General features: G+C 37.3%; 3 protein-coding genes across 3 annotated transcripts in view; 2 read left to right on the forward strand and 1 right to left on the reverse strand.

The window, feature by feature from the left end:
* The first annotated feature begins 155 nt into the window (after positions 1-155).
* LOC143280028 (calcium and integrin-binding protein 1-like) lies at positions 156-11,961 on the forward strand. Its single transcript, XM_076584491.1, has 7 exons — positions 156-279; positions 2,670-2,704; positions 3,193-3,301; positions 5,076-5,220; positions 6,297-6,409; positions 6,963-7,051; positions 7,740-11,961. The coding sequence occupies exons 1-7, from the start codon at positions 229-231 to the stop codon at positions 7,759-7,761; spliced, it is 564 nt and encodes a 187-aa protein (XP_076440606.1). The 5' UTR covers positions 156-228; the 3' UTR covers positions 7,762-11,961.
* Positions 11,962-13,332: 1,371 nt separating this feature from the next.
* On the reverse strand, positions 13,333-22,658 carry LOC143280029 (ciliary microtubule inner protein 2C-like). The gene is made up of 4 exons (XM_076584493.1): positions 22,468-22,658; positions 20,946-21,219; positions 20,159-20,271; positions 13,333-14,275 (listed from the first exon to the last, which is right to left on the reverse strand). Exons 1-4 carry the CDS (start codon positions 22,536-22,538, stop codon positions 14,128-14,130), a joined length of 606 nt encoding a protein of 201 aa, XP_076440608.1. The 5' UTR covers positions 22,539-22,658; the 3' UTR covers positions 13,333-14,127.
* Positions 22,659-23,588: 930 nt separating this feature from the next.
* LOC143280588 (transmembrane protein 14C-like) overlaps positions 23,589-24,251 on the forward strand; it is an 8,661-nt gene continuing 7,998 nt past the window's right edge. The window contains exon 1 of the mRNA XM_076585300.1: positions 23,589-23,664. Within this exon, the coding sequence (XP_076441415.1) occupies positions 23,589-23,664 (76 nt within the window). The remainder of the gene's footprint in view (positions 23,665-24,251) is intronic.

The following is a 24,251-nucleotide window of genomic DNA, read 5'->3' on the forward strand; positions in this document are numbered from 1 at the left end:
TTTGGACTTTCTCACGTATGTTTTGTACTGCAGACGGGTAAAAATGTTAATTATAATATAAGAATGTCGAACCAGTGATGGTGCACAATGTCACAAGCCGGTATACCCATTCGGGTGGATTTGATTTCTCACTTCAACATCGAAGAGTGCACGGGTAAAAATGTTAATATTGCCAATAGTTCTTCCTCTTGCCAACTCGAGAGTGTTCGTCCAACCACAACAATCAAGATGGGTGCCAGACCGAGTGTTTTCACCGAGCAGGAACTGGATGATTATCAGGTAAGTGTTGACATTTACCCATTTACAAGTATTCATAAATGATAACACAGAAAGAATTCTTCACCTAAATGTAAACTCATGATCGGGTTAGAGAAAGATTATCATAGCAGGCCAGTATGTTCGTGTGTCGATCATTTTGGTGTTCCGTGTTTGTCGAATCCTGTTACTTTAAATACATATTTAATCGTACGACGCATGAGATTACGAAACCACACCGTGAACAGACTCAGAGAGAAATCAGGCCTCTTGCCAGCAGTCACGCTGTACTTTAGTGACTTGAAAACACATACAAGTAGTACTTTAATGCTTGTACTTGTACGTTTGTACAAAACAATATAGCACTTCGGAAGTGCCGTGCTAATTTGCCAGTTACCATTAACTCACTCAGTACAGCGAGTCCTCTCTTCTCCTCTACACAGACCCCTCGAGATGTCCAGTGGGTGTCTGAATGACCACACCTTTAGCTTCCGTCGTCAGAACTGTGGTATTCTTTGTCAACATTCACCTCTTCAGTATAAGAGCCTTCCGCTTGCAATATTTTGATGATGGTAATTGGGATGAAACGCTGTTAACGTCGTCTCTTTCGCCGTTCGTATGGAGAGAGTTAAAATGTATTAACTGTGTTACTACTGCAACAACCACAACTACAAATAGAATAAGTATTGCAGATGACTGTGAGACGTAAACAATACATTATATGAATCCAATGATAATATAATAGTTAATACATTTATCATGCAAACAGCTATCATACAGTTTTCATCACACACACACACACACTCTCTCTCTCTCTCTCTCACACACACACACACACACATGCACGCACTCATACACGCGTGCGCGCGCGCGCGCACACACACACACACACACACACACACACACACACACACACACACACACACACACACACACTTCTTCTTCTGCGTTCACTCGTATGCACACGAGTGGGCTTTTACGTGTATGACCGTTTTTACCCCGCCATGTAGGCAGCCATACTTCGTTTTCGGGGGTGTGCATGCTGGGTATGTTCTTGTTTCCATAACCCACCGAACGCTGACATGGATTACAGGATCTTTAACGTGCGTATTTGATCTTCTGCTTGCATATACACACGAAGGGGGTTCAGGCACTAGCAGGTCTGCGTATATGTTGACCTGGGAGATTGTAATATACTAATAATCTCTACCCTTTACCCACCAGGCGCCATCACCGTGATTCGAACCCGGGACCCTCCGATTGACAGTCCCAACGCTTTAACCACTTGGCTATTGAGCCCGTCACACACACACACACACAATCAAGAAAATATTCAGCAAGCAAAGAAGCAATAAAATGTCCACTCTTCTTGCACTTACACAACAATCATTAATTAATTTTCTCCGTGATAATGATATTGTGACAACTCTCTTGTAGTTGATGCTGACTGATTGTTGTTGGATTTTTGCACATTTATACCTATCAAACTTTGCCATAGATGTGGAGTGTATGGATGGCCATTTAAAAGAAATTAACTTTATAAGAAATATAGAATATGTATCAGTTGGCTATTGCTCTTCTGCTTGAGTATGTGCACCAGACTCGCATTGTATTTGAACATTATACCAATGGACTTAAACTAGTGAAAGCCTGTTATTCAACCCTCTTGGCCATTTAGTATTGCTCACTAGAGGAAACGACTACAACAAAATGTAATCTTAGTAAATTCCTGAATGTACTTTGTCATTTATGTTCTATGGGGAGAATGGCACGCAATGGATACTGTAGTGTGTCCTCAGTTATTGTTTTGTGCTAGCACAATGGCACACAATCCAAGGGACATAAATCGTAATGCCCATACCTATATTTAATTATGTAACAAGAGTTATCAGCCTGGTAGTACCATGGCTGGCATCGTATCACTGACAATCTAAAAGAACCCATGCAGACATTACAACATCACAGGTACCTTCACTGGTAAAACTGTAACAGCACCAAATGTAAGTCAACAATCATCATTTATCATGTGAAGAGTATCATTGTCAAACTTGCCTAATGTCAACGTTATACTGAACTCAATAATTATTGTCATTGATGTTGTTGTTGAATAATTACCATGCATAACACTTGTTCTGTGGGAAAGGGAGGGTATGAGAGAAGATGTGCTGTATATCAGTGATGCTGGATGATTTTGATAAAAAAAATTAAAAAAAAGAACAAGAAGAAGAATCACCAGTTGATATAGCAGCTAATTATTTTCAGTAGTACTTCATTAAAAGGGTAGTGCTGTTTATGTTTAGCCTTCTTCCTAAGCTACTCAAGGTTATCTGTGTATGTGACCTCTTGCATCTGCATTGGTGTATCATGTACGGGTTTATGGTTAATTTTTTTCGTTCATGCTTCTGTCTTTTCAGACGCTGACATACCTGACCAAGAAAGAAATTCTCCAGTAAGGTTTCTTTCTTCTTTTTTTTTATTTGTACTTTGTTGTCAGTTTCTTATTCAAGTGATGAGTACATTCAAATGTATATATGTGGACAAGAGTGTTCATGCATCTTGATTAACTTAATGTGTTAATGTATCTTAATTAACTTAGTATGTTCATGTATCTTAATTAAGTATCTTAATAAATGATACTGTTGCTATGTTTTTGTTTTTGAATGAAGATATTGTCAAGTATAATATTGCACTACTCTGGATCATTTACCACAAATGAAAGTTATAAGATTTACTTTGTGAAAAGAATTTGATTAAAAAAAAAAATTACAAGTATACAAAAGATTGTAAAGATAATTGGTTTTCTTTCTGTATGTTTTTTAAGTGTGATATTTTGCTGTGGACTGTTGAAAGGAAATGGCATGCATTTACTTCATTGTTAACGAGAATGGCCTCAACCTGCATTATGAAAATACTCTTTGCTGCTTTTTCTGTCCACAGTGTACATAAGCGCTTTTGCTCCCTTGACTCCGGCAATGAGGAATACAGCAAAAAGCAGAAGAATCCTAAGCTGGATCATAACAAAGTGATGGAACTTCCAGAGCTCAAGGTATGCCTTGGTAGATGGTTGGTTTATTTTTGTTGACTCACTTGTGTAAACAAAGTGAGTCTATGTTTTAACCCGGTGTTCGGTTGTCTGTGTGTGTGTCTGTGTGTCGATGGTAAACTTTTAACATTGACATTTTCTCTGCAAATACTTTGTCAGCTGACACCAAATTAGGCATAAAAATAGGAAAAATTCAGTTCTTTCCAGTCATCTTGTTTAAAACAATATTGCACCTCTGGGATGGGCACAAAAAAATAAAAAATGAAGCCTAATTATATGCAAACTGCATTTACTGTTATATTTATATTTTTTGTATTCTCTAAACTTGGCACTTTGATCTGATATTCTGACCCAACAAGAAGAGCAGTCATTATTATCATTTTTTGTTCAAGCAGGAACTTCTTTTGCTAAGCATGGAAGTTTTAATTATTTTGCAAACGTTTTGGTGCAGATAGTAAAAAAGGGAAATTACTGTGTAATTAATGCTAGGGGACTTAATTTGCTTTAAACTGATCTTTCTCATCTTAAACATTACATTTTGAAATTATGCTCAATACATAAAAAGCTTGGATTTTTTTCAAGTGTATCACAAGTGAGTCTTGAAGGCCTTGCCTCTCTTGTTAGTAAATGTTTTTGTAATTCTGTGTGTGTGTATGCCAACGTGTGTGTGCGCCAATGTGTGTGTGTGTGTGCCAATGTGTGTACTGTGTGTGTGTGTGCCAGTGTGTGTGTGTGTGTGTTGTGTAAATGCAAGATTTGAAATTCACCAATATAGTGTGATACTTTTTTGTGTGGAAACTGAAATTTGTTGCTTTTGCTCCAAGATTCACACATTATTGAAGGACACTTTCTGTTACTTTTATCACTGAAAACAGTTGTAAAGTTCTTTATTTGTAAACCTTTGTGAGTTTTTTCATTATTATGATTATCCTAGAGACCTCTTATTTTAGGAAAAAAAGTTTCATTTACCTTTCATAGGATCCTATTTCTGTTGTATCTTCCAACTACCACTGCAGATCATTTAAATCATTTTTTTAGTTAATAAGTTTCATCATTGTTTGCTTTTCATTTTCATTGTATTTTGATCATGAGAAAATACAGACAATTTCTTTTTACTGCCCACTGATTAAAAATTGAACACTTCCCAAAGTTCCTTGAGGTCCCCCATCTTCTTATTTGGTTGGAGAAACATAATTGAATGATGGGTCAATGAGAAGCAACAGCGCCTTGTCAGCTGTTTCCAGCAGAGCAGGAGTGTTAGCCATCAGACCTTTTTTTGGGGTGTGGATGTACACATGTGTTTGTTGTGTTCTCTCTCTGTGTGTGTGTGTGTGTGTGTGTGCTGACAGAAGAGAATATTGTTTTATTCATCACTTTTTTTTCTTCTGAACGATATTCCCCGATATTCTCTGATAACAGAGGGTTGATGAATCGAAAGAAAACAAAGACAACTGGAATAAACTGTATTGATAATGATATTATGTTGTTACTGTTGCTGTTTCGTTTGTTATACATGTCCAGTGAAAGAAAATGTTTATTTACTTATTTACTCTTTTTGATGGGACACAAACATTTCTAGATTGTAATATGAGAAGGTGTGTATATATGTGTGTATGTGACATTCTTTGTGTCAACCTCAGGTATTTGCAGTATATTATGTTTATTTATGTTTTGTTTTGTTTTTTTGTTTTTTTTACCATTCTCATTATCAATTGTTGGAAAATCAAATGGGATTGGACTGAAATGACTGATAGTGCAATGCTTGATTGTGTTCCAGGTCAATCCGTTCAAAGACCAGATTATGAAGGTTTTCTCCTCGGCAAAGGATGGAATGACATTTGAGGACTTTTTGGACATGATGTCCGTTTTCAGTGACAGTGCTCCAAAGCCTGTCAAGGTTGAATACGCCTTCAGGATCTATGGTGAGTGTGAGTGAGTGTGTTGTAAACGTAAGGAGGAGGATTCAAAACTGTTTTTGTTTTTCAGAATAGTTAGGTACTTGTTTGTTTTTATATCAAATACATTACGCATGTGGATGGACTTGCAATCAAGCAAGGAAGAATGGTATTTGGAAAGTTTTCATGGAGGCATTACTGCAAATCCATTTTTGCTACACCACATCTTCTAGGCATATGCCTGACAGCAGCATAACCCATATTGTAAGTCAGACCTTTAGTGCATGCATATATTTGGGTATACATTTGCTTCTTCTACAGAAGACAACACTTTAGTTGCCATGGTTTCTTTTCCAGTCCGCCAAGTGTGTGCTGTGCATAGGACTTCGGTTTATCATCTCATAAAAATGACAAGATGCTCAGTTTGATTTTCCAGTCAGACTTTGGAGAAAGGGTGAGACTAGGATTCAAACCCAGACCCTCTCAGACACTGAATTGGTAGATAAGCATCTTAGCCATTCTGCCACATTTCTCCATGGCGGTAGGAAAGCTGTTCACCACACTGATAAGAGATTGGAAAGGTTCTGTCCATTTGTAATCGAGGCAAAGACCTGAGATTTTCTAGGGTTTTGGGCACTCAAAATATACATTGATGGCTGAGCTACATCTGGACTGAGGCAGGGAATGGGTTTAACGTAAGTTGTCAAGTTGCCTGTGGCTGAATAGTTGTTTTAGTTCAGCCACAGTGGTTGTGGATATTGCAGCACCAGTTCATTTATGATGTCTTTCTGTGCTTTGAAATCCCAGAGTATTTGAAAGACCAGCATTGTTTGACATTTAGATGTTGATGATAAAAATATATCTAGCTTTCTGTGCTTTGAAATTTCAAAGAATTACAATGTAACAGATTTCCTTAAGTATTTAGGTTTGAACTGTGACTGGTTTTATGACAGCTGTTTGTGCTTTGAAATTGCACAGCATGTCAGTAATAAAAGCAGACTTTGTTTTTGCACACATACTTGGATGGGGACGTTTCAACAATGGTGTTCCATGCTCGGAAGTTTCACGGTGGCTCAGTGAAAGTGTGTCTGTTTGATGTGCAGATTTTGACAGTGACGACATGATCTCCAGCGCAGACCTGAAGCAGGTGATCAACCGACTGACTGGGGAGGAGAATGCACTGAACGAGGAACAGATGCAGCAGCTGATTGACAATGTAATCAATGAATATGATTGTGGATATAGTTATTGAGAGGCTTTTTGTTTTCTCTGACAGTGTCTTTTGACCTTTATTTTGCCATGTCTTTCTTTTCTTTTCTTCTTTCAGTTTTTTTCCCCCCCGTTAACACAGATTTGCAGTCTTTTTGCGGACAAAAAATGTGAGTGTCGATGATTTCAATTAAGAGGGATAATTTTGATCGCCATGTTTACCTCTGCATGAGTGTATGTACTGAAGTTGATTTTTCTTAGAAATAGTTTTCTTGCTTAAGAACCAAATTGATTCTTTAAGGATTCCACGGTGGTACCTTTCCACATTTGTTGATTTTTTTTTATAAGCTTACCTTTTGCTTTTTATCCCTAATGTGTTTGTACCAAAAAAAAATTCTTAAAAAAGAATCGGAAGAAAAATTATTTTTCTGTCTGATCTTGAAGAACAGTAGTTTATGAAACATTTGTTTCAGAGTGAAACCAGTCAGCTTGAATTTCATCAGCTATAATGATTGTATTTGTGTGTGTGTGTGTGTGTGTGTGTGTGTGTTTGCTCTCAGATCTTGGAAGAAGCAGATCTGGATGACGACGATTCTCTGTCCTTTGCGGAATTTGAGCATGTCATCTCCAAGGCACCTGATTTTGTCAGGTACATGCATTTTTGGGATTCTACACTTTACTTTGCATCTTCACATACACACAGACACACACACACGCTCACTTTACTTTGCATTTTCACACACACACACACACACACACTCTCTCTCTCTCTCTCTCTCTCTCTCTCTCTCACTCACTCACTCATTCACTCACTCACACATTGAGGTGAATAATTGCATAGACACACAATTGTGCATGAACACACCCACGCACATTGTCATCCTCTGTCTCCCTCCCTTTTTAATATGAAAGTAAAAAGTAAATCTTAATCAGTATGTAACTATAATTCACTAAACACCTTAAACATGAACAAGAATATTTCCATTATGTGTGTATGTGTGTGTGTATCTACATATATATTTAAATGCTCATACATCCGCTTGCATGTCAGTATGTTTGCAGCTTCTTTGACACAGTTGAGTTGAAATAGAATTAATTTGATTTACGACAAAGATCAGTTGAAATAAAGTTCGTCTGATTTGTCTGGATACAAAAAGTAGAGTTGTCATACCACTTTAGGCTTCTCGCATGCTGAGATAAAAGTAGTATAATCCAGTTTCCGTACACCTATGTACACAGTTAATGTTTATTTGTTTAAGAAGGATTTTTTAAATATGAATCTGCACAAACTCTGAAGGGACAGTGGGTTGCACTCTTTCCCCTCCTTTGTCGTACAGCTCTTTCCGAATCCGGCTGTGAAGGATGCAGATGGTGGGCAGCTGACCAAAGCAAGTGGACCATGGCTGGACCTGTGGACTTGGTTTTGATATAGTGACGGTGTTGATGATTTCCCCCTTTGATTTGGTTATGACGTGAACCTTCCTGCTTCATATTGTTACCCTCTTTCTGTGTTGTTGTACTTTGTCCCGTAATGTTGTGATTCACTGATGGCATGATCAAGGGATTTCAAGAAAGCAGGAAGGAGGGGGAAAAAATGAAGAAGATAAGAAAGCAAAGAAGTCACATTGACAGTGTCAAGGATTCAGGAATTCCAGATGTTTTGTTCATTCCATGTTTCTCAAAAATCTAATAATAAGTGAACTGTGACTAGAATATGTTTGTGACTTTTTGAAAGAAACAGCGGCCTTTGAGCTGGATTTTCATTTCAATTATAGTGGCTTCCCCCCCCCCTCTCAAAATAAGATATGGGACTTCATTGTTTTATTCGGGTACTACGTTTAATTCTACCCCACAAATAGTAGAAACCATCAACATTGGGGCTTAAGACATAAACAGTGGCAGGTGACTGATAAGTAATTGTTGTTGTTTGTATCTATTCTTCTATGTAATTTGTTATGGTTTTCTGTTACGATGTCAGATTTTCTTAATTTCATTTTCAATCAGGAAGAAGATGATTTTGTGATTATGCTCTTTTGTGCTAAATCATGGGCAAATGTGATTAGATCTTTAGGAGAAAAAAAATGATGTGATTGGAAATTAACTGCATAAGCGAAACACTGTGATATACCGGGTATGTTTGCTAAAAATTATGTTTTGAACAATATTTTATTGTGTTTAGTCTCAGTGAACTTTTGACCTGAAAAGTGAATGATCACTGACCAATAGAAACCTGTTTTGGGGAGTTAGGGCTGTGGAAGGTAATCTGTTTTCAAGCTTTTGCTTTTGAGATATCTATCTGAGTAAGTACTTCAGTATAGATAATCAGATGAAATATACCATTAGATAAGATATTATTAAGTATTTTAAATAAGTGATACCCTAAGAAGTATCTTTTTAGACAGTTTATTTCCAAGACAAGACATGTTGTGTTAGCCACTGATGTTACATACAAAATGTGTCTTATTCATCTATGCATAATACAAACAGGATTTCATTATTGATGTTTTGAGGCATTTGTACATTTCCATTTTTTGTGATTCTTTGTGTGAATATATGCATACTTTAATCCATAATGATGGTTTTGCACACGCAGGCGTGTTTTGTATACACACACACACACACACACACACACACACACATCTAAACATGCAGCATGCTAACATGCACAAGCATACATAAATCATGCATGCATGCATACACAAATTCAGCATGTATGCACACACACACACACACACAAACACACTCATACACACACTCCATTTAAAAACCCAAGACTTGCCCTATGTTGGTATTTTTATCACATACAATGTTTGTGTTTTTAAGAGTTATTGTATTGCATACAGCTTCTTTCCCCACAAGTCCACCCTCCCATTTTTCCTACAGCATGTGTGTGTACTTTGAATAAAGCCGACAGTTAATATCAGTCCACCAAATAGCAAAGCACAGCAGTCACAGTTTTAGGAAAGGTGTTGAAGAATAGTTAAAAAAAAACAAAAAACAGGTCCTCTTCAGGCAGTACTGCTCAGCTTCAAAATGCTTCTAGGTAAGATTTTGATTCGAAAACAGTTTGTGAACATAGGAAGTCAAATTTGTTTAATTGCTGCTAAGAAGCCTCCATTTTTTCCTGCTTTAGATAACGTTAAATCATACTGGATGTAAATGATGTGAGCAGGAGGTAGATAGGGGGCAGGGTAGTTCAATAATGCAATGATTATTGACAGCAAGAATGTTTCCATACTCATGTGTCCTTTGAATAAGTTACACAGACTATTAACCCATTCAGCCCTAAGGGGTTTACAGCCTGAGCAGGTTTTCCTTCCATACTGATGGGAAAAAATGCAGGAAATATACAGAAATCAAATGGGATTTTATCCCCCTCCAAACGTACATGTGTTGACACAGCCGGAAATGCTGTAGAAGTCAGTTCCCTATGCTTGCAGCTTATGGATATATGTAGGAACATGGAAACCAATTTATTGAAACAAAATTTGATGCAGAATGTTGCTCCAGTGCATGGCTGAATGAGTTAAAATGCATAAAATGTGTGTGAAGCACAGTGAAGAATCATAAAAATTGGGTTTAGTCACGCATACTGTAACCATGACCAACTGGTGCAGATTCCGACAGGGGTCTGATTCCTGTACCCCTGCCAGCAGGGAACCCTTTCAGCGGTCAGGAACTGCATAGCGACTTTAAACACTGAACGTAGAGCACAATAACAGTAATGTGAACAGACTGCAGGCGCAGGTTGGTGACTCGAGTGTGTAAAAAACCAGCTCAGGAAATGCTTCTCACCAAATGGAATCATAATCTGCCTTGACTTCACGTTGCGTATGCAGGGGATTTCCCTGTCACAAACTTTCACAGCATCTGTTTTGTCTCAGGGGTCATTTTTCAATGTGGTTTCTTTACTTTGAATGGTGGTGTGTGTTCCATTTGTTGACAAGGCGGGTTCCAGTTTACAGTTTGACTAAATTCAGCTAAAAGAATATATCTGTGTAATGATAAATTTCCTTGTTATATATTTCTGATTTTGTTGGAATGCTTACATAATCCATATGAATAGAAACAAATCAGCTAGTCCAGTGGTTGGAAAATGATAGGTTGTGTGCAAAGCAAGTTTTCTTCTGAAAGCAACTTTTCTTCTCTGCTGTACAGCAGTGTGTTGTATGACTATAGTACACTTCTGCTGAGCAGCTGTGTGTCATGCGCCCAGTTCTGTACCTGTAGCATTATAAGGGTTAAACAGAATCTTCTTTCTCTTTTTCTCTCTCTCCTTTATTGACTGTAGATTAGTTCTGAGCATTAAAGTAACTTTTCTTAAGAGCTGTTCTGAATGCAGTTTCTTTAGCAAAATAGGGACGTGCTTACATTTTTGCACTGAACACTCCTGCTGGTTTGAAGAAATTGGTTTTGCTGGTAAAAGTTGGGCATTTCTTGTTCATGGAATAATTTTTCAAAACTGTTCTTCGAGGAGCCGAGTTGCTGTAAAATGGCAGCTGTGAAAAGAACTTGTGCATTATAGGTGTCAGTCTCAGTGTTGTTGCCAGTGGGTTTTTTGCTTTTTGTTATGGTCACCAGGAGTGCAGAATGCTTGTAAACAACAGTTCTAAGACTGATGAAGCACCTGTGACTGTCCCTGATACTGGCCCACTCAAAGTTAGAAGCTTTTGTACATTTGAGGGGACACAGTTGGCATGATCTTATTCCATTATTTATTTACTCTCCTTCTTTGCATATCACGATAATTGTTTTGATCATCTTGTACGTTTTCCTATTGCAGTTTTCCAATTGTTCGGTCATTTCTTTTTCCTTCTCTCTTCCCTTACCCCCACCCCTCCTCTCCAACACATGGGGGAGACATCAATTGCAATATAGCAGCATTATGGTTTTAATATGCAATGAGGATTGTTTACATCAGACTGCTGGTTAAAGCTGAACCCATTTGTTAAAACAGGATACATGCCGCTTTATTTTTCTTTTTTCTTTTTTGGAAACATACCAGAATATCAAGGCTTTGAGATTCACAATTTTAGATTTTCATGGTGGAATAAATCATGCCTTTGCTGGGGTTGTTTTTTGGGGGGGTTCGTTGTTGGTTTTTTGTTGTTGTTTTTTGGGTTTTTTTGTACACTTTTAAGTTTTTCCGTACAGTATGGAAGAAAAAAAATCTTTTTTTTTTTTTGCATTAAATACAGGCAAACCTTTGACTTGGCAGGAATGTGTGAGTGTAAAATTATTTGTCAGACTTGAGATGATGCTTTGTTAATGGGTGGCTTGGTATTCATACTTGTGAGTACTATTATTATTGTCATTATCCATCTGTGGCTTGATGACACAAAAAAACAGTGAAGAGATCATAACTATTTGTATACTGACACAGAACATAAATAACGAAAAACAGATATCCTGATTTTTGTTAAAGAGAATGAGCATAGTTTTTTGGGGGGGTTTGGGGGTTGTTCTTTTTTTCATAGTTTTTATTGTTCTCTCGCAATTTGTTACCCTTCTACTGCTGTATTGCAAATGATTATTATTAAAGTTTACAATGTTTTCATATGACGGGTTTGTGATTTATTTTTGTTGATTGACTGATAACTGATTTCATGGATTGCGGACATGGAAGACGTTAGTTACAGATTGTGGATATATAAGGAATTAGTTATAGAGTGTGTGTGTGGTGTGTGTGTGTGTGTATGTGTGTCTGTGTGTGTGTGTGAAAGAGTTGGCTTGAGAGGCATAAGAGCCTGAGTGGTTAAAGCGCTGGACTTATGTCCTGCAGGACAGTGTTGTCCAAGGTTCGAATCCCAACAGCGCCTGGTGAGTCAAAGGTGCAGATTTTCCCAGCCTTTCAGGTCAGTGCACTGCAATTACGTTCTGTTGAAATTTTGCATAGTATGCAATTTGTGTCAGTTTGATTCAAAGGCGAACAAGAATCCTGTTAAATCAAACAATGGTAAGACTGAAGTGTCACTGTTCAGCACAACCATAAGCGTTTGTTGTGATCAACGTTGTTGTCATTATTGAGTTTGTTGTGTCAGGTGGCCCCACATGGTGGTCAGAATAATTTAGTTCCCAGACACAGATAGGGTGCATACAGCCGATAAGACAGGTCAGATTTGAGTGAAAACGTAGCGCCTTATAGGCAGAAAATTACGGTATGTGACCTTCAACTCCCTTTATACACACTTTGAAGATTGCATAACCCATGTCACCGTTCAGTGGGTTATGGGAGTATGGCTGCCTGGTATCTTCAACATCAAAATGGCATATATACAGACCTACACATGGAAGCCTACTTGTAGATACAAATGAACATGGGAGTTGTTGCATCTCTCGAATGCAGAAGTCTGGTGCTTCAAGAAAGTTGCATTGCTCTCATCATGAATCAGAATGCGTGTAGATCTGTAAATGGACCGAGCAAGTATGCATGCTGGAACAGCGGTGCCAGCATTTCAGTCAGAATTTCATGGATTATTAGTGAGAAGAGAGAGCAGCAGCGAAAATCTGTCGAACATTTATGACGGTTTCTTACAGATAGTTCATTCCCAGGTATTGAATGGCATGTTCTTTGAGAAAAGGCTATAGTCACACAAAAAGTGGAGGGGTGTCGAAACTGGGGTCACCATGAAAGCAGGGCATGAAAGGCCACAGACTTTGAAGACTGTTTTGTTTATATTGATGATAATGAAGGAGGAGGATGACGATGACCACCTTGCTATGGAGGTCTTTTTTAGTACCAGCACCTCCACTCACACCCCAAATTGTGCAAAATGAGCAGGAGGGGAGCATCACTGATTTGATCTGCTACTCTCTCACTAACTCTTCACATTCGCATGCTCTCTTTCTCTCTCTCCCTCTCTCTCTCTCCTCTCTCTCATGCGCGCGCGCACACACACACACACACACACACACACATGCAAAGACTCATTTATTATTACTCTTTGATCATTTCTTTATTTGTGCACTTTTCTTATTGTTTTGCAACATTGTCTGTAATCTTCAGCCATCCACCCCTCTCCCTCCACCAGCCAATCTGATTCATGCACACAAAACAAACATAGATCAAAATGTAATCTTCTGTGAGAGTCACTAATTGATTTTCTGGCACGTAAACAGGCTGAAAGAAATGCAAGAAATCAAAGACAGGGAAAACATCAGAGATCATGGGAAAATCAGGAAAGTGAAATGGAAGATGATTGCACATGCAAAAAAAATAATAATGTATAATGCACAGACACATGAAATAAACAACACCACTGATTTTTTTTTTTTTAAATTATAAAGTGGATGAGAAAGCCTTACAAAAAAGAAACACTGCAATTCTACCAAATATTACACCGCTGTCATTTTTATTAAGCAGATGAGAATGTTTACACAAAAAGAAACAAAGAGTCTTGCTGAACAGTTGATATATTATTACACTTGTGATTCTTGCACTGATAATCATTTTCAGGGAAAGTTGTTTTGTTTTTTTCCCTTCCCATAATCCTGCACAGATAACTAACTACTTTGTACACAGTTACATTTGTTCAGTTTTTTTATTGTTGTATACTACAATGTCCCTTATTGAAATTTTGCTTCCTTCTGTTTATTCTTGCACAAACGAAATGCGAAATTCACTCCATGAAAAATGCATATTTCAAATAAGTTACAAGAATAGTACAAGACTAATACTGCTTTGGCTGAGATGAAGCACAGTTGACACTGAAGTGCAGCCACTGATTATCGCTTTTCAAAGTGAACATCACGCATTTCCCGGTCGCGCACATTGGAGCGAGGTGCAAAGCGACGAATGATGGGCTCTCGTCGAGCCTCATGATCCAGGTTTGGTAGGTTGATGCCGTCTGTGTACTTAGTAGACATGATGATACTGCCACAGAACAGTAACATAATGTGAGGAATAACTCAATGGCTGTAGCTTTAACACCCTTTCCCTCCCTTTGACTCAATCTGTCCTGTAAAAAAAAAATCTATCCTGTAAAATAAAACAAAACTGCTATAAACCTATGGGACAGCATAGTCTTCATATTCTGTCACTGTTTTACTTTCTCTATTTTACTATGTTGTTTTTAAAGCAAAGATTATTAATTAAAATGGCAACAACAGAAATCTAAACACACCTCTGTTATAATGAATGTAGTCCTTTGACATGTAGCTTAGTGTATGCCACTAAAAGGATATGTTACACAATTTCCTATTTCATAACTTTGAACTTTATTTCTTTCCATGACACAGCAGCAAACTTCCACTAATGCTCAATACTTGATACTTTACAGTTCATGTTCTGTGCAGAGATCAAAAGTTAAAATTCAAATTCAAAAGTCTGTTCCATGAAAGCTTTTTTTCTTTACAAATACCTTAAGACATCTACAAAAAAAAACAAAAAAACACAACCTTTTGTTATATTCTTTCTGCCCTCACTTCAAGAATTATTCCAGTGAACAAGGACTGAAGTTTGCATTGTATATTTCTGCGGTCGTTTCCTTTATTCTGGCTTTGAAAACAACTCCCGCAAAACAACAACAAACAAACAGTCTTAAGGTGGAACTTCAGACTTACTGTCTCAGTAAACGGAACTAAATTAAATAATTTGCTGAAATTCACATCAGTTACGTGGGTGAGATGATATTGGCTTCTGTACACATTCATCAACGGAAAACCAAAAGAGAGCTGAAAACATCAATGATTACTTTCTGCTGATCATTTCAGCTGCATCTGCTGTGCATAGCTACTACAGATACAGAAGCTTTCAAATACTATCATACAATGTTTAATAATTCGCAAGCTTTTGCCACTTATAAAAGAAAAAGACAAGCTGTTTCAACATTATAAAAATGGGGGAAGAGACTCTTTTATTTGTTTTGCTAAATATGTTGGCAGTATCACGGAATCATGATAAAAATATTTACAAAGAATATATTAACAAATATTGGGGGTGAAGGAGGTGGGAAGTGAGGGGGGTGGTATGGGTGCCAATATACTTTTTTTTTCTTATTCTTCTTTTCCCCCCCTTGCAATGAAGGTTATATTAGACTAGAAAACACATATACCAAATTCCAGAAAAGATCATCACCATCATGGAAAAACAACAACAAAAAAAACCCACAGCAAAAATCACACCAAGTAATCAGTTTCCATCAAAAATTAGTGACGCATTGTACAGCAGTATACAAAGTGTAACCATAAACATTGACTAGATCACATCACATAAGTTATATCATTCATTTTTGTAGGGGAATTTTCTTTTGCATACCCCTCTCCCCCACCACACACGCACACTCACACAAACTTGTAACCACCCACTTCCATACACCCCCTCCCTCCCCTCCCTCACAAAAACACTCTCGGGGAATAGGGAAAGGTGCTGATAAACTGGTATTCAATTTCTGCATAATCAGTTTGAATCAGGACAGGGGTCATCACACACACAAAAAAAGTTAAACATTTCAAATATCAATTGCCAGTACTTGTTTTGCTGAAGACAAGAGTGTTTGGGGAACAAAAGAAAAGTAAGAAGTAATGACCATCCACAACAACATTAAAAAAAAAAATTTAAAAAAACCCTCCATGAACTTAGAACAATAACCAAGTTCTGTGCGCATGAGTAGTGCATGAAACACCCTGCTAATGACCAAGCTAGCCCAACCATTAGCTGTTTAAGTAGCACTCACCTTTATAAGTCGGTCATACTTTCGATCCACTGGTAAGCCACGCTTATCTTAAAAGTGCAAAAACGTCACACATCAAGTCACATCAAACAGTGTTATGTCACACAAAGAAAACACTTCAAACACACTCATCACGAAGTAGCACAAAAAAAAAGAAGGTAAAACCAACTAGAAAGCTTCACCCTTTCCCTATTCCCCCACAAATCCCTGCACAATACCCTTCATTCTAAAGCTTCATCAAACTGTATTGTAACTGCTCACCATGAACTGCTGTTCAGCTTCAACAATAACTGTGACAAAGGGAAATAATTGGTTTGAATTGCCTTAGTTCTGGTATTCTCATCTGACCACCTTGAACACAAACTGGCAACTCTTATAATAATATATGTAATGATTGAATAATCATTTTTACACAATAAATTATTAACTCAAAAATTTTTTTTTAAAGAATCAGTCACTTAGACATTTATTATTGTATAAAATTATGAATCATGATAATGAAATAAGTAAAATGGCTATAATACACCAAATGTCCTTGTATCCTCAAATGGCAGCTATACATATTCTATGTTAAACTAAAAGGATAAGGTTATTTTGTGCTATATTACATTATAATATGTACTATCAAAAACAAAACATCTGTTATAAAAACTATGGTTTTATAATGTATGTAGGTTTCTGTGTGTGTCTGTGTGAGGAGAAGACAGAATTCATGTTTCTTTCTGTGTGTGTGTGTATGTGTGTGTGTGCTCACTCTAGTTATGATTATATTCATTAATATTCAAATTTAGTTATGATGATACAGTCCACATCCTATAAACATTTACTTCTATAGTTCATTTTAATGTATTGTCTTTTTTACAAAAAAATTTTTTTTTACATAATGATACTTAGTTATCATCAAACTAAAATACGGGTGAGAAAGTAAAAATAATATTACATTTATGATAAATGAATATAAATGATGTAATATATGAGTTAGAACTTAGACACAAATATAAAAATGTTTAGTTCTTCTTTGAATAAAAGTACTGATGGTAATCAAAAGATACACCTGTTAATACTGTACTGGAAAAAATACAAGTAAAAGTATTTTACAATGATAAACTGGATGTTGTAAGTAATGACTGTTTGATATCGATACAGCTGTCTCTACTTAAGTCGACTCCATGGAGACACAGGAAAAAGAATGCATTTTCAAGCCAATAATTTTGTATATTTCATGAACAATGGAAATCATGTTTCCTGTCAATATCACCAATGGTTTTTCCATTTTCTTTCAATTTGAAAACAACTGTGCCATGTGTGATACATTAGAACTGTGACATGTGCACTGGACAATGTTGGGAAAAAAATACGGAGAGGTCTAAGTCTCTACGAAGTCTTACAGCCTACTGATTTTGTAACATACACCTTTGTAGTTACATTTCCCTTTCATTTGTGAATGAATAGTCTCCTTTGTTGAGCAGCAGTCTGAACAGTAAATCTGATGTTTGAATAATCACAACTCTTTTTTGCTTCTCTTACATTCTGCTTTTTACTGCAAGTTTGTTGTTGTATAAAGTTGACTTCAATGAGTATCTAAATCAAACACGAAAGCTGTGTGTGCATGCATGTGTGTGTGTGTGTGTGTGTGTGAACTGGTGTTTGGAATTGCTACATTTGTTGGAGTTTCGTGTATTCCAGATCAAAGTGACAAGGGAATATTTATTCCTCCTTCACCAGCATTACTGTGGCGATCATTCGCAGTTTCAGCACAGGCATGATATTAGTGTTGACTTATTGGGTTAGGGGGAGCACACTTGGGCACGGAACTTTGGTTGATGTATGCAAGGTTGATTTAAAAAAAGAAATTCAATTGAAGAAAAAAAAAGGCTACTAGCCAGGGCCGAAGATTTTGAGTTGATTTACCTGATCAGACAACTCCAGCAAAGTCGACTTAAGCGGAGATAACTTAAGTATAATTCCAGCCATATAGTATATGTTTGGGAAAATCCCAAGTTGTAAACACTGAGCTGAAAGGGTTTTCAGCTCAGTGATTTTAAAGCATCAAAAAATGAATACAAATGTTTAAAGAAAGAAAACTGAAAGGATAAATTTTCACCAAAAAAGGGAGGGAACCTGGTGACTTTGCATGCAAATTCAGAATAAGAAACAATCCAATATATAGCTGTGAAGCAAAATTGACATGAAATATATTTGATCCTCACATGCACTATTTCAAAACTGCGGTGACAGCAACCTTTATAATTAAGAAATTATGTGAATAAAACTGAAAAGAAAGTAAAACAAACTTTGAAGAACTCCTACAGATGCCTTCAGTTTCTTTCTTGTGGGTCCTTCACAAAGGAAATAATTACAATGTTTGGTTTCAGCTTAAGTATGTGGTTTCCATTTCATTAGAGCCTTTCTCGATCAGTTGTCAGCATGGATCACAGCTCTGTCACAGGACCATAAAACCAGCCCTTGCCTTACTTTAAACAAATATTGTACATCTTAAATCGAGTTCCTTACGAGAACGTTATCACCCCCTCGGAGTTGTTCAACTTCAGTTCTTCGCTTCTTTCACTGGAACTCAACAACATTTTGTTATCTTTCCATGATCATTCTTTTATTTACTTGAGCAGGTTCAAATGACTGTGTAACAGAACTGCTTATTGGTAAGAGTTATTACTGCAGGAAATGGTTTTCTTCTTCCGCTTCAAATACTTTTTTCCTCTAAAGTTTCAACAACAAAAAATTTATTCAAATATTTCAGTTCATGTTTCTGTGAGCATGCTTAACTTTCTGTGCAGACTAAAAAATAAATGGACAACAAATTGCACACTACAGCGCAAAGCACAAACATTTTTTTCAAACAAACTAAATTTTGCAAATGGATGAAAGCAAGTCAAAAGAGAAGCATGCGAGGGCAACAAAATAACAAAACTTGTGGACAGATGCGTAAGACCTTCTGACATACTTTTCATTGAGTCAAAGTCTGCATCTATCTCCATTATCTTTGGCCTCCTTAATGTGCTGATCATTCTGTGTGTTGTTAGTGAAGCATAGTTAAAAATCATAAATTAGTCACAAGGTTTAATTAAAGGGTGCACTGTATCACCATAAAAAGATTTTTAAAAATCATCTGGAAGGCATTGTTGAGATTATTCATCAACTTGCAGAAATACAATGTAAGCTTTCTTTCAACAAGACAAAACTGAAAAATATGTATTTACATGTACATCTGTGTGTGTGTGTGTGTGTGTGTGTGTGTGTGTGTGTGTGTGTGTGTGTGTGTGTGTGTCTGTGTGTGTGTTTGTGTGTCTGTGTGTGTCTGTGTGTGTCCATGTGTGTGGTAATGATCATGATCATAATTTATACATACATTTGTGTATGTACAGCAGGGCCTGTCGTAATGTTTGTGGGTGTTTGTTTGCATGTGTGTTGTATTAAAACATTGATGTATATCGTCATAAACTGTAAACCTAGTAGAGTATAACTGCACTGAGTTAAACATACATTTCTTTATAATACAAATATATCTGGGTAATAATTTTAACATGTTTTTAAAACAAGTCCAATTCACATAAAACACAGTGTATCATTTTTAACACATGTGGAATTACTCCTTATAAAAATTGTGGTGTCTGCTTAATGAACATTAGTTCCAAGGAACAAGAGAAATCTACTTACGTTAACCAAAGTTTGTGTTCAGAAAATGCAATGAAATGGAAAAGTGTTGGTCAGAATGCGAATCTTGCTTTTGAAAAAAACATCATTGTAATACCCATACAACATTGCACAATTAACAATATTTTGGAAACTTATGGAACTTTTTTTCAGAAATTATTCAATAACAATTTCTAAATCACAAAAAAGTGTGTTAATATGCATAGAAAAGGCAGTATTACAGTTAACGTCAATGAACCTAATCAAAACAAAAAAAGTAGAAGAAAACTTGTATTGCTTTGTACAGTAAACTGCTGGGAACAAAACACAGAAAAGCAACAAAAGTCACAAAGCACACTGTTAAAAAGAGCAAAATAGATATATTCAGTACACTTCAGAAGTGGAAGTGCCAGCAGAAGAAACAGCAAACTTACAAGACATCCTTGGTGCGGAACTGGTCTTCAGCTGACACCGGCAGCTTGAAGTAATCAACACTCTTCAGTGTTCCAGACTTGTCTTTGTAGTGTTCCCGGTGCTTCTGAGCCAGCTGTTGAGAATTTGTAAGTTCAATTAAAAAAAATGAATAGCTTCAGATACAAGACACGAACATACAGGGCACTTATCATTTTAGTGCAGTAGCTGTTGTAAATGAATCACCAGTTCATGACAAACAGATGTAAGATACTAGCATGTGAACATATACGGGCACCAGCATATGTACAGTCTGTTATACCATGTGTCTGGCTGTATGTGTACATTGTTTGTGGATTTTTTTTTTTTTTTTTATGGATGGGAAATCAAGAATTTACTTTCATTTGGATGGTATATAAAATGGCACACAGTGAACTGACTTCCTGTTTCACAGGTACTGTCTATACATTAAACAGATTTGGTGTCATTCTTGCATGAAATGAAATACATACTGGCACACACACACACACACACACACACACACACACACACACACACACACACACACACACCATAAACAATATGTCTCACTTTAAAAAAAAATTCTATCACACATAAACTAAAATAAACAAGCCAACAGAATAAAAACAAACTGCAGCAACCTTTTCGTTAGCTGTTTGTTTTCAGTTAGCTTTTGTTTTTATTTTGTTTGCTTGGCTGGATTCTTTGTTTGTTATTGTTGGTTTTTGGGGTGGTTTTTTGGGTGTTTTTTTTTAATCACATCCTTTCCAACTGGAAATCAATTCTTACATCATCGAAACGTCTCAACTGCTCAGTACGGTCATGGTCCACATTTGACAGCTGGTATTTTGGAGCCAGCAACCAACGATCACGGTTCCGGCAGCGGTTGCTGATGACAAGGTCTGGGTCATGAGTGTAGTAGGTAGGGAAGGAGCCACCAGGACTGTAGTTGGAGGCTGAACTGTTCAGTACAGAGCTGCGGTAGTCCTGGAAATACTTGGAGGTGGCATTGCCGAAGGTCTCCCCATAATCGTACTTGGTTGTTGGACAGTAACCACGGTATCTGCAATGGTGAGTCAGTTTAGTCACAGTATTGTAGTGTAGTGTGACAGACATGTAAATGTCTAGATGTTCTCTGTGTGTGTGTGTGTGTGTGTGTGTGTGTGTGTGTGTGTGTGTGTGTGTAAATGCAAACTGTCAACATAAAATTTTAAAAAAATTATTCGATGATATGACAGGATATACCACTGAATACAATATGATACGCTAGGCTTGAAACCATGCACTAAAATGCATCATTAATGTTCACTGTGAACAAAATTTTATGACAGGACCTTGAAAGAACTGGTGCTCCATCTTTCCACACAAACAAGTTAACTTCATTACCAGATCTGTCACACCAGTATAGAGCTCACAAATGCAGAAAGTGCCAGCCACTGTGGCTGAAGCTCCAGACCTGGTATCCTTCAGTCAAGATGCACTAAGAACCAGTCATTCTTGCCTACTACTGTCTGAGAGTCACAGTCCTACACAAAAACTGTAAATGAATTCCAATTGCAGTGGGGAAATCCTTGATCATACAGCTGTGACTTAGCTGTTGGCCCAAACGTATGCTTATGTCAGTCAAGAAAAAGGTGCCAATACACTTGACTTGACTTGTACAATGTTTGAGGCCCTGTTAAAAGGCCTGTTCATCGTTCTGTGGATATTAACTATATCCTTTACAGCATGCGTGGCTGGCGTATGGGGGCGGCAATAGTTAAAGTTAAAAACCCACCTAATAACAATGTGGTGAGTACAAAGTGGGCATATCTTCCCAGTGGCAATCAAGTCAATTTTTAAAAGAGCTGGTGTAAGGTACAGTTACAATGCTGTTGGGCAAACTGTTCCAGAGGGAAACAACCCTGTTTGAGAAAAAAATGTCCTCTAATTCACTCCATATCTTTTTGGATAGATCTTAACAAGCAAACAAATCGCAACAGAATGTATGTATGCCATTTGGAGCTTAAATTGTGATCACATGGACCAGTATGGCAGCCAAATTTTGTGTCCTGACAACATGAAAATTCTGTACATCATGACATCGCCCTGCTTACACCAATCAATTATTTTCATAAAATGTTGTCTGTCACATCTAAATTTTAACTTGCGTCCACTCACATTATAATCCTTTATCATAATTTTCAATACTGTTTGAATATCACATTAGCAATGTGCGCACAGCAAGATTCTGGTGGTACACCATGGCTACAATAACAACTGTGTAGCAATCATGAATATAAATAACACTTGGATTCGAAGTTATACGCACCCTGGCATAAACCGTGGCGGGATATACGTTGCATTATTGGTGGTGATGAGAGTACCAGCAGCGCGTGACATGTTGTTAACGTCTGCTTTGTCCTCTTGCCGATGATAATGCAATCACACACTAATAATCACAACACAGTGGCCACCCAGGTTGAAGCAGAAACCCGTTGGTAAGGAAGCCAGCCTCGACTTCATTTCCTCGGCAGTGCGCGCATTAATTACGACGCAAAGAAAAGTAGTTCTATTAATAGCTCTTCAATTTTACGCACCAGCTGCATTTTGAGGCTTGATTAAAGCATATTACTTTATAAATTTCTATAATAGTTCAGAATATTCAACAAGACCAAACTAACTTGAAGTTTTATCCTATGGGCAGTAATATACCGTCCCGTGGAAACGGAACTACAAAGCCTATTTACAAATACTTCACTTTCTCATTTTGATTTAACGGCAACTGTTTTGACTGTGTGGGGGTGAGGGGGCAGAGAGATAGTGTTTTGAAGGATGACGGCAAAGATGACTTATGGCAGAATATATCAGTTTCTACATGGTACAAGAACACTATTTTCTCTGGAAGAGAAATTGTTGTCAGGCTTGCGAACACAAGTGCATTTACACCACAGAAAACACACAAAGTTTGACCATGTTCCCACATAAAAAAAAAAAGAACACTCATTCATTGCACACACATGTCCAACATAACACTTATAGTAAACCGTCTGTTGCATTATAAAGCGCTCTGAGCAAAATCATTTGATTAGGCTCACAAACAAACTTCTTGTTTTTCGCATTACTACTACCACTACTACTGCTGGTACTACTATTACTACTATAGACATTATGGGCGGTTGGAAAAAAAAAACAACAACAAAAAACACATGAGCGGCATCCCAGTCGTGATCTCATGTTTTACTTCACTTGTAATCATGCTATCTCTAAGAACCCCCTTTTTTTTAAAGTCAACCCCTCAGACCCCCACCCAACCCCCCTCATCCCCAACCGCAAAAATACACGATGAATGTTTCATTATTTATTTGTTTGAGAAAGGCTTGCTTTCTGCGCGCGTTTTGCATTCGCGAGAACAAGACAGAGAGAGAGAGTCACGTCCCTTATCCAAACATCATGGCGATCGACTTCCTCAGCTTCGCGTACGCTGCCACTGTTGCAGCAGGGAGCATCACTGGCTATGTCAAAGCAAGTTGTACCTTTATTTTGCCATCTGAATATCTTACTACACCCTTCTCATTTCTGTGGAGCTTTTGTATTTGCCTGTCCTTGCATTTCAGTCTTGACAGCAGGGCAAAAGTGGGCGGGGAGAGAGAGTGCGTGGATGTTGGTCGATGCTGCTTAGCAGACGAACTTCGAACTTCATCATCATGATGTCATCACTTTTTTGAAAAGCTGATGATGTTTACAAAGTGTGCAAACTGTGATATGCGATGGTGAAAGAATTTTGGCTTCTCTCCTATAATAAGATTGTTTTCTTTCACTCTGATAACGAGCGCACATCCTTATCCCCGTCCCCTACAGGGATAGGGTGGTGTGTGTGTGTGTGTGAATTCTGGAAGCATGTGTACACATTGCAGATGTATTTATCTGAATGACTAATTACAGGACAAGTAGTACCACTCATCAGTATAAGTGCTGGTGTGTCAAGCTTTTTTCTCACTCTTTTAAGTAATATATATTATGTGAAATTCAAATTGCTGTTACAGAGCATGTTATTTGATCTAATTTGATAGTATTATCTGATCAGTATATATTGTCATATTAGTATTATGATTT

This window comes from Babylonia areolata, chromosome 3, assembly GCF_041734735.1.
Source record: "Babylonia areolata isolate BAREFJ2019XMU chromosome 3, ASM4173473v1, whole genome shotgun sequence".
Lineage (NCBI taxonomy): Eukaryota > Metazoa > Mollusca > Gastropoda > Neogastropoda > Buccinidae > Babylonia > Babylonia areolata.